This window comes from Vidua chalybeata, chromosome 5, assembly GCF_026979565.1.
Source record: "Vidua chalybeata isolate OUT-0048 chromosome 5, bVidCha1 merged haplotype, whole genome shotgun sequence".
Lineage (NCBI taxonomy): Eukaryota > Metazoa > Chordata > Aves > Passeriformes > Viduidae > Vidua > Vidua chalybeata.
Window position 1 is genome coordinate 58,962,071 of NC_071534.1, and position 11,616 is coordinate 58,973,686.

Below are 11,616 nucleotides of genomic sequence, written 5' to 3' on the forward strand. Positions count from 1 at the left end.
CTGTTTTTCTGGATGGATGGTACTTTGCTGTCTCACCCACTCTGGTTTTCTCACCTGCCTTTGATTGTAAAATGCTAGGAGAAGAGAGTTTGAACTCCTGTTCTAGGGCTATAACCATCATTTCAGGCTGTCATAAGAGTAACAGGTCAGGGAAACAAATCTTGGCCCTTTATGAGCATGACCAAATGAGCACCCATTACTCTAGGCTAGAGGATGTCTACATTTGCCAGGGTAGAATCAGGGTGGAGGGAAATGATACAGTAACTTTTACCTCCACTGTTGATAGCAGTTCACATTGATCTGTACCTGCTGGAGAAGGTGGCAAAGCAAACTCTTTGAGCAGTTTTATGTATTTTCATTTCCTATCTTAGAACTTGCTGATCTTACTCTAAACAATGAGATTTTCAAGAGAATCACTGTGTTCAAGTCATTTGTCAGAGAGGGTAATAACTTTCTGGAGTTGAGCAGGATGACTACATTGTTTCAGGATACAGGCTCTGATTCCTGGTCTTTCCATAATTCTGAGAAACTGCAAGGCTCTGAAATACTCCGATAAAGTCTTTTATTTTCTTTAGAGCTCTGTTTTTCTGGACATTGCATCACTGTGCCACCTTAGTTTGGGAAGTGTATGTGCTGGCCTGGTAATTGTGTTACAGCAAAAGCTTTCCAGTTCCACACTGGAGCTGTAAATAAAAATGCAAACAGTGGTCCAAGTATTGACCAAATTATTACGTACATCTCCTGGAAACTGAATGTTAGTTGGCTTAACTGTCTGTAAAAGCATCTTGTTTAAGTAGTATAATATTTTTATGGGAAAATGGCGTGGCCTAAAAGTATACTCCATCATAACTTTCTTTTTCTTATTAGATTGTGGAGGGAATGAAGAAGAATAAATGGAGTATTGAGAATATTGCCTTTGGATCTGGTGGAGCTTTGTTGCAGAAACTAACCAGAGACCTCTTAAACTGTTCCTTCAAATGTAGTTACGTGGTGACCAACGGCCTTGGGGTATGTCTCTGTACAACTTCTACCACTCTGCTTTCTGGAGAGGCCTCCCCATTTGAAAACCCGTTTGACATTTCCTGTTACGTTACCACCATCTGCATTAGGTCCCACAAAGCCCTTTCCTCCTAAAAAAATCCTCTTCATTTTAGATAAATGTCTTCAAAGATCCTGTAGCTGATCCCAACAAAAGGTCAAAGAAAGGACGGCTGTCGTTGCATAGGACACCTGCTGGAGAGTATGTGACACTTGAGGAAGGCAAGGGAGATCTTGAAGAGTATGGACAGGTATGAATTTTTAAAATCTATTGCATCATTCTTCATGCAAAAATACACTGAGAAAAAGCAGGTTATAACTTCATTTCAGAATTTATTTCTGATCTGTCATTTTGTTCAACTCCCATCTTATTACCTCAGAAATGACCTCAATACCAAATTCAGTAACAGCAGAATGTTAGAATGACAGTAGAATGTTCAGGCTTTACAATTACAGATCTTTGTCTTTTTTTTGTCTTCAGAAACATAAGAACATTACCACTTTTCCCCAAAACTAAAGTCTCAGTGTTGCAGAATATATACTGGCCAGGTAGTTTTGTTTGGCCAGTATTGCACAATTTGAGTGGTGACCCTAGCTGGAGGTGGAACAGGGCCAGCTGTAACTAAAATGTGTTTCTACTTCAGGAGTTAGTGCTCTGTACACAGAGTAGTTCCACAGTTTTTAAAGATGTAAATTTAAACCAGGAATGCAGTTTCCCTGTGAATTCTTCAAAGTTGCAAAATGGAATGCTATTTCCATGAAATAAGCACAGACTTTATGCCAATCTCAGGCTTTCAATTTGATATGTCTTGTGTTTCAGCATCCAACAATAAATCTTTAAACTGCATGTTAAGTCTCTTCCCAAGTTAAGAGGACTGAAAATAAGTTGTCAAATTGCACTTCTGCTTTCAGAACTTTAAACTTTTCTGGTATACAGAAGCTGTTTTAGTACTAAGAGGCACAATGCTTTACAGAACAGTAAGCATAAAACTTAGATCTCTGAGAAATTTCCAGATGAAAAAAACCTGAGTTACACACTGAAGATATTGTGCTCTGGACACAAAGATCTTATTTAAATTTTAAAGTTTTTTCTATGAACATATTCATGTACATATGTGAATTATGAACATTCATGTTCATGTAGAGAAGGAGGGACCTAATGGTGAGAAATCTCTTCAATACAAACTACAGGACTTTGGCTCTGAAATTAGGCAATATGTTGTCCCTTCATTTTTGTCAGGTGAAATTGTTCATTACATTTTTTTGGTCACAGGAAATTAGAGAGGGTCATTGGTGTGGTACCAGTTCTGGGGCTCCCTGGAAATGACAGGGAAATTTACCCTTCTGTGGGCCCATTTCTCTAAAGCCACAGCTCGTTGCAGTAGGTCACCAAATGCAGGGGCTGCTCAGTATTGCTGCTGTGCTGGCTGTTGTTGCCAGATGTGCTTGTTGCCCTTCCAGTGTGCTGTGTGCAAGCCCATCCTGATATGCTGTTTTACAAAATATATGAATAAAAGGCACATGAAGAAAGATTTTGATTTTTTTTTTCTAGAGGAAAAAAATACTTCATTTAGACCATTGTATTTGATTGGTTGTGTGTCACCTTTCTTACAAACTGCTCTAGCAAGGTGTATTTAGTGTGTATTTTGCTTTGGCCAGGCGTGATACCACACTCAAGGGACTAGTCAGCACAAAGCTGCTGTCTGTGCACAGGGTGACCCAAGCCCTTTCTTCTGTGTAACCATTAGTGAAAGGTGTCAGAAAAAGCTGTAAGGATTTAGTACCTTGACAGTCTAAAGTTCCAGCCTGATAAGGCTGGATTTGTGTGCTTGCTTTTGAGTTTGTGTAACCTGTGTTTGCCAAATCACTCTTGCTAAAGCAGCGGTGTTTCTTGCAGGACCTGCTTCACACTGTATTTAAGAATGGAAAGGTAACGAAGTCATATTCATTTGATGAAGTAAGACAAAATGCCAGGCTGAAGAACAGTGAATTACAGACGGCATCTCACTAAGTTCCATTCCATGTCTGTGTATGTGTGTGTAACTAGTTCGTACTGCATAGCTACTGGTTTATTGTACAGATTTGTGTGTTTGTGTTTTATGACATTGTAGCCAAATTATTTGTTGGTTTATGGACATACTGCCCTATCTTTTGCCAGTCTTTAGAAGATGAAATCAGGAAATGGTACTTACCTTGTAAAACATATTTAATGCTGAAGTGTGCTTTTTAGGGCCCTTTGCCAGTAGTGATTCAATCTGGTATTGATCTTTTCACAAATGAGACAGAGCTGCAGAACTTTTTTATATATAACAGAATATCACAAAATGGATTTACATAAAATTATCATGATTGCTTTATGTTTATATTTAACTTGTATTTTTGTACAAACAAGATTGTGTAAAATATATTTAAAGTTTCAATAATTAAGTCTTTCCAACTTTTCATAATTTTTATGAGCACAGACTTTCAAGAAAATATTCAGTGGGGGGGGAATCCATTGCCTTTTGTCCATTAATCAGCAAATAAAACATGGCCTTAAAAGTTTGTTGTGACATTGTTCCATTTGACAACTAAATCAGGACTTGTATCTCCTTAAGATCCCATAGAGTTGCTGACCTCACCATTTCTTGTAGTTGTCCGTATTAGTAAATCTGCGTTAAACAAAATTACTGTTCTTTCTAGAAGGTTTAGGTATTACTGACCTTGCTGGCACAGTAAGGTGTGTAAGTGAAATGCCAAATTTGAAAGGATTCTCTACTGCAACTTAACTTGCCAAGTCTATCCCACTTGGTATATGCACCTCAATATTTTAAGAGTAAAGTTTTTAAGAGATCTCCTCTTCCACTATAGAATATATGTGTAAAATACTGAAATACGGAAGCGGTGTATTTTAAAGTAATTACACTTCTGGGTTTATTTTTCATATACTGTAAGTGACATGAATTTAAAGCAAAATACTGGACTGGGTAGTGCACTTTTTTACTTTTTTGTATTTTTTTCATTGATTTGCCTTTTGTCAGACTGGATGTTAAATTGTAAAAATGTTTAACTATTTTTGTTAACAACTTTAATAAAACTATGCTAGCCAAACTCCTACATGAATTGCAGAACTGTTTCCCCTTCTTGCCCCATCTGTTTGGGATGAGGAGGGGCTTTTATTTTGCAGAGGGTAACAGTAAAACCATGTGTTTGAGAGATACTTTTGAACTGTCTGCACTTGATTGTATTTGCTCTCTGCATATGCTTGATTTAAGTATCTGCTGGAAAATGAAACTGTTGAGGATTTTATTTGAGAAGCTATGTAGTAACCTCTGAAATATTTGATAGTACTGTAGGATGGCTCTCACTAGAAAAGTACCTCCCTTACTTAAAAACAAAAAACAACAGCAAAAGCAAACAGTTCCTGTTCTGCTGGCAATCAGCTATTAGCCAATTGCTTAAAATACTGATGTAATTAATGCTTCTAATTAGTAGATGATGTTACTGGAAAATGTTAAAGCCTAAGATAATTTAAGCCTACAAAATTTTATAAAACGTGCTTTTAAAGGAAGATTGAAAAGCCATACTTCATTGTTCTTACTCTCTCACCAAAAAAGGCCACATCAAGGCATCCATAATATTTCCAGGGTTTGTGGTTAAGATGTTTATGCCCAGTCTCAATAGTTCTTGTTAATAAAAACCTGTTTTTCACTTGTAGTGTATGTAATTATACATTTAAGTGATGTATTGTTTCAAGAATAGTGTTTTAGTAAAACTCCAAATGCTGACCTTTCACACTGAGGAACTGCCTTCCCTTAGCTATTAATTATATTGTTTAGTTTTGGCCCAGAAAGATTTTGAATCTGGACTTAGGATCAGTAGCAGGTAAATAGTACAGAGCCTATTTCACTCCTCCACATGTGTACTAGGGAATTTTATGATGTATGGTTTAAAAAACAATAAAGTAAATGCTGCTTTCATTCTGTACCAATAAAAATTTTGATAACTATTGACTACCCATAACTGATATTTTTGTACTTGAGAACTGAGGATATACTGTGGAAGCACTGTTTTCATCTGTACCATGAAATACATGGTTAAGTATTGTCTAAAAATTTTCAGCTTATTAGTTAGAAACTCAAAGCAAATTCTGTACTTGTGCATGTCACTTTCAGAAAGTTGTAATGTCACTCATTTTATTAAATGTTAATAACTTTAAAAGTGGGGGGGAAGAAAAACACCCGGTGCTATTCAGACCTGAACACTTGTCTCTTTGTGTTTGGCAGTTTGACATTCTGGGCATCAAGGAGTTGACAAAAATTACTGCAGTGCTTGAACCATACAATATCCTAATTCTTCCACATGAAAGCAAACAGCATGTTTGTTTGCTTTAAATTACTAGATTTGTAGTCATTGAGATATTTTAATTATCCCCATTTCATAATATAATACAGTATTTGTATTTAAAAATAGGAATTGGGAATTTTATGTTTAATACTCTGATTTGTAACCATATTTAGCATAAGAAATGGATTTTGTAAGACTATTTTTTTTCGTCAGCTGCATGACTATAAAAAAAAAGACTTTTTTGGTACTTTGAATGATCTGAGGAGAGAACAGAAGAGTACTTAACTGTTTGGTTTGCCAAAATCAAAACAAAGCTTAAACAGTTCTTTTCTTATAGGTTTTTACATTCCTTCTTGTTTAGTGAAGAATAAGTATTCCTCACTTAAATCCTCTGTTAAAGTAATTTTAATGTACTTGGCATCAAATACCAGTATGTAATACACATGGAAATAAAGTTTAGTTCTGGCAGTGAAAATCATAGCCATCTGACTGTGTCTTAAAGTTCTGATGTTGGGCATCAGATGTCATCCTGTGCTCTTTGTTGCCAAACACAGGCCAGAGCAGGGCTGTGCTGTCATTGCATTCCTTTAAGGAGAGCTACTCAGCTGCCTTGCAGAAGTTGGACTTAAATTTACAACCAGCTCAGTTCTAGAGAAGAGAAAGCAAACTGACCTCTTTTTTTTTTTTCTTGTGTGGGGGTGTGTGTGTGGTTTTGGGGATTTGGTTTGGGTTTTGGGATTTTTTCCTCCTTTTTTTTTGTGTGTGTGAGTACATCTATGCTTCATCATTTTGTCTGTGTTGAAAAGTAAAGCACTTGATTTTGAATTTGATTTAAGAAATTATCCTCTATATTTGACATAATCCTTTCTCAAAGTTTCATTATTTCAACTTTAAAGTCACTAGAATGCTTGTTTAAAGGCAAATTAACCATCAGTGTTGGATCCTCCAGTTTGCTGCAGTACTGTGAAAAGTAACATCAGCTCTGTAGCAGAAATAATGAAACACCCTTTGGACAGGATTTTTGTAACTAGAAGAAGTTACACTTTAACTCCTGCATGACTTCAAGTTGCAGCAGGTACCTTACCAGCAGGGATGTGTCAGTAAGGGTGGCTAAGGCACCTCCTGTAATGGTATCGCCATTTGTTGCTGGTCCCTTCAGCTCTTGCTGTGCTGTAGAAAGAGGCTCTTGTAGCCCACAATACTGCTTGAATTTAAAGGTTCTGTTCCATGATTTACAGAGAGCATGCACAGCCCAAGTGCCAGGTGTGCTCCTCCACTTCCTTTCCATGGAGTTAAAACCCAAGAGCTACAGCACTCCAGATTTTCTCACTCTGATCAGCCTTTGTGCAAATTAAGTCATTCACCAGCTGTGAGTGGGTGGTGGTGGCTCCCAGGTCATCTGCAAGAAATCAGCAGGGAAATTCCAGGTCTTGGCCTGTGCAGAAGGCAAGGGATTCACAGGAAGAGCCTTATTTATGTCTTCCAATCCTACTGTAACAATTAAAATTATAACTGTGCTGAGCTGCTTGAGGCAGGGACTGCGAGGGTGCATTTGTATGATGGTAATTGCATCTCTGCCTGGAAATGTTTGGGTTTCCCTGAGAGTCCCATCAGGGTCCTTTAAGTGCACATCTTCATCAGATTTGTAAACATCTGAGTGAGAGATCATTCTCTTAAACCTGATGGATAGGGGCCTTATGTGGAGAATCACATGCCTTCTAAATTACCAGGTGATAAGGAGTTAATGAGATTAAAGATGCTTTGTAAAGTCATGCTTACTAAAATCACAGTTGCTAACCATGGGTGTTATGTACTTGGAGGGGTTTTCCTGTTTTACGAGCAGCACAGCTGATCTTGGTAATGATTTTAGGACACCCTTCACAGAAAGACATTTCATTTTAATTAATCAGAAGACCTGAAAAGCACTTAGCAATAGAGTGTTTCCAAAAAGTATTTTACTGTGGCACCATATTTTCTTGAAAGGTACCCTGATGTCTGGTGTAATACAACCCAGAGCAATTCAGAAGATATGGGAGTGAGATCAGCAGGATTCTTCTCAACATATTTTGTTCCATATAATTTCCTTACTACTCTTTGCATGAGTACTCCTAACTGCTTTTTGAACAGAATTTCTAGATTTTTCAAGTTATGGTGAGGTTTCCTGGCACCAGAATGGCAGTCTTCTCTCCTGCTTCTGGCTGGAACAGAGGTCTTTCAAGGACACATAAGGAGCCATCATGCCTCCAGCAAGGTTTTTATTTCCCTCTTACACAGTTATTAGTTCAAGGGCAAGTTTATTGTTTGTTTACAATTGAAAAAAAAATCATTAAATTTGGGTTGTATAACTCCTTTTTTTTCCCAGCAGTTTAGTTTATGTAGAAATCAATCCAAGATATTTCACAGAATCACTAGATAAATTTACACAAGCATACTCTAATTTTTAATATATGTATTTATGTTTCATTGATAACTTGTTAGATCTGAGGATCTGATTCTTGGTAGTTGATCCAATGGTCATGTCAAGTACAGATACTGCATATAGCCAGGTAATTATAAATTGCTGAAAATGGCTTCAGAATCTTCATATAATTACAGTGCTTAAGAAATTCAAGTGGGTGGATAAAGGATGCATGGAAGGTTCTGAGGGCTGGACATTTTTACTTCTTTGTCATTTATTTTGGTTATTAAGGTAGCTATTTAAAGCTTCCACATGATCTCTTCCAGGAAACTTGTTTTATAATGTCTGAGTACTCTTAACATTGAAATATTAATATAAGTAATACACGTGTCAAACAAACTGCATGGACTCTGAACCTTATTTCTTGTAAGGTAAAGGGAAGAACTTCAGCCTCAAGCTTAATTCCCTTTCCTGCAAACAGGAGAAGAAATGAGCTGTTTTCCTCAGCCTTTGGGATGTGCTTTCCTCATCTTCCTGGTAAAGAACAAGGCTGGTGTGCTCTTCCCTTTCAAGGAAGTTTTCTCTATTCTAAAAGATGCCACCCTATTTTAAGTATAAGGAATTGCAGCTCGTTGTTGGATGTGTCAGTAGGATGACATACCGCAGCAATTTAAGAGGATAATCTCTGGGTGGAATGGCTTTGGGTACAGATATGTCTGTAAGTCACAGAAAGGTCAGTCAGAGCATGACAACTAATCTCCCTCTGGTGGGGGTGCCTCCCTGCCATTTCTGTCTCAGCTGAGCAGGTTCAAGTCTATCCTGTAATCTGCTGTGAAAACATTGAGCTTGTTCAACCAAAACAAAGTGTTGCCAAGCCCCTGTGATTACAAAGCAGTGGTCTGTTAATGTGCCCTAGTCTAACCTTAATCCATTTTTCAAGCCTTGTGTGTTGTAGCTACTTCTTAGACCAAATGCCAGTGATAAACTTCACAAAGCTCCTCTTCTTCCCCCACATTGTGAGTTTTGCAACCTCACCTCCAGCACTGCTGCTTGAAGATCATTATTTGTTTTTATTGCTACTGTAAATCTCCAGAAGATAAAAATAATTATTTCACCTCTGTACAAGGTTTTGCAATTGTTACACCTTCAAATAAAAGCAAATAGATTAATGTATGAAGATCATTAGTGACAAAGGTGACCCTTTGTTACCTTTTGAGTCCAAGTTGAAAATGTTAATGTTAGTCCATGAAAATGTTAACAGACATGAATCTGGCAAAAATAGCGATTCATTCTCTTGAAAACTGGTTTCCATGTAAAAGTCCTATACTGAAACATACATTTAGAACTTTCATCATCATTCGTGAAGCACTGCTGAATACTCAAGCACTTTAGCTTGGTTTCTGCAGGTGCTTCTGGACAGTCCAGCCATGTCCCCTGTGGGTTACTCACAGGTAATCCCATCAGACAGTGGCTGCAGTGACACGTGGAGTAGCAAGATAAAGTTCTTGAGCTCCTGGAGACCACAATCCTGGGTCTTGTGTCTGCTGGGAAAATCCAACACTATGTGAAATAACCTGTCCCACTGCCATCCCAAACACCAAAGGTGGGTTTGCTGAGTCTAATTCAGCTCCAGCTCTGATTATAGCTGTGCTGACTATTCCCATGGCTGTTTTGTTGTAAGAGAGCACACATGGTTAATCCCTGGTCTGTCTTTCACAGCCCATTGTGGATTAGGCAAGGCCTGGGAAGAGTTTCGGTAGTTTTTTCTCTATTACAACAGAGTCCTGCCCAAAGGCATTTTGAGATAAGAACCCATATGGTTATTGAATATGTAGTGTGCTGTAACCCAGCATGAGAGGAGGGAGTGAATTTGGGGGTTGTATGATTGTAAATAATAATTCCTTCCCAAGTCAATTGATTAGACACAAGTGCTGTCACTGGGATGGTTTCTATATCGCAGCAAAGACAAGGCAATCAAGGCAAGTCAGCTAGGGCCTCTGGTTCTTTCCCAAATGACTTTCTCTGTCCACTACTCTCTTAAAAAACATGGAATTTGAGAAATACCACCACCATCAATCACCCGTGTTTAATTTTCCTACAATGGCATAAATCTCTGTGTCACACTCTCTGTTCTTGCCTGGCATTTGAATTGCCAAAGTTTGGTTTGGTTTTAGTGCTTCTGCACTTTATATTGACATTTTATTAAGCTATTTTTTGTAACACCAGGATTTTCTATTTAAGAGGTAATAGATTAATCATAACATGTCACTTTATGTGAGGTTAGGATTATTTTCTCCTGTGCACATTGGTTTATGCCAAACTTCATCTCCTATTATAATATGTATTCACAGTGTTTCATAAAGTCCTTTTTCAATTCTTCACAATCGGCTCCCACCTTTATTACTGTGTGTGACTCGGCACCTCCAGCAAGCTGTCACCTCCTTACCCACCCTTCTCTACATTGTTTAACGTGTTGAGCAGCAGGAGCTCCAGCACAGATCGCCAAGTGGTGTTTCACTCTGAGAAAGCTGAGTAATTTCCTATTATTTTCTTTGATCAATGTTGTGTACATGTAAGGACCTCTCCTAGTGTCTCAAAACTTCTTAGCTTCCTTGAAAACTTTATTATAAATCTTGTTGAATGCCTTTTTTAAATTAAAGTAGGTTATATGCACACACCTATTGACTCCTTCAAAGGACTTCAAAGAAGGTAACTTTCTCTTGCATTTATCAATCAGAATCTCCCTCAGGAGCTTAAAACTGTTCTTTCTACTGTAATTTCTCCCTTAGTCTTACTGTGCCTTTGTCCACAAGATCAAAAAAGTCTTTTGAAAAATTGGAAAATCCAGACAACTCAGGGAATTTTGTGAAATGGATTCTTGTTCTCATGCTGTCTTTGTCCTTTTGCAGTACAGTGCTTGATGGTGAATGGCACAAGATGCTGCGGTGAGATACCTTTGGATAAGAAAAGCAGTGAGCCATTGGGACAAATCTGTTCTTCAGGTTTGAATTAAAGAGGGACAATTACCAAGGAACAGACCAACTTATGGGCGGCTTTACCTGGTGATGCCTCTCAGGGACTTGCATGAACAGGAAAGCTGCACATAACAGAGACAGCCCCACCAAGCACTGTGGGCTAGAGGCAAAGATAACCTAGTCTGCACAGTGCTCATCCTTGGACTCCAAAAAAATTCTGTTCAACAAGGGACTCAGGATTAAACCAGATTCCAGAATACTTTTGAGTGAAGAGCCATTTCTTTTAAAACCACAGACATCATCTTAGACATGTCTCGTGTCCCAAAAAGATAGATGTACAAACCTGGTCACCTCTATACTTGAAACAAGAATGTATTGGAACCAGTAGTTCCAATGTGGGTGCCTCTGTCATGTTTGTTGAGCATCAAGTGAGCACTGGCAGTTGATATTTTATATATATATATAAAAATATATATATATGACTGTATATGATTGTTTAGGGATCACATACATATATGTACATATATACAGTTTCTATACACAAAGATGCATATCTATCTATATATGAATAGACAGATGTTTACAGATGTGTATATATTACAACTATAGAAGGAAATATTTATAAATACTAAGGACATTCTATTAGTGGTGGCCATAGTTCATGGGCTATGATCTTTCATAAATTCTGTGTACTTGGATCATACTTGCTCTGATTCTTTCTGTTAACTTCATTTTATACATGAAAGGGTTGTGTAAGCAGCCTTTTCAGCCACCACCTGACTGGCAGCTTAAGCTGAAATGATAATCTATGGTTACTCCCAACTCTGAATTGCTTCTTGCCAAGACACTGCATGTCTGTCTCTGGTGTTGTGTAAGTTG

The 11,616-nt window shown here is 37.8% G+C and overlaps 1 protein-coding gene across 2 annotated transcripts in view; it reads left to right on the forward strand.

The window, feature by feature from the left end:
• The window catches only part of NAMPT (nicotinamide phosphoribosyltransferase), a 35,878-nt gene extending 24,907 nt beyond the window's left edge, over positions 1–10,971 (forward strand). Inside the window, exons 9-12 of one of the 2 annotated variants that reach the window (XM_053943694.1) lie at positions 868–1,008; positions 1,155–1,289; positions 2,936–2,968; positions 10,672–10,971. In XM_053943694.1, the coding sequence (XP_053799669.1) occupies positions 868–1,008; positions 1,155–1,289; positions 2,936–2,968; positions 10,672–10,683 (321 nt within the window). In that variant the 3' untranslated portion in view covers positions 10,684–10,971. Of the gene's footprint in view, positions 1–867; positions 1,009–1,154; positions 1,290–2,935; positions 5,845–10,671 lie in introns of those variants that run through there. The other variant, XM_053943693.1, reaches the window with a different exon arrangement.
• The last annotated feature ends 645 nt before the right edge of the window (positions 10,972–11,616 follow it).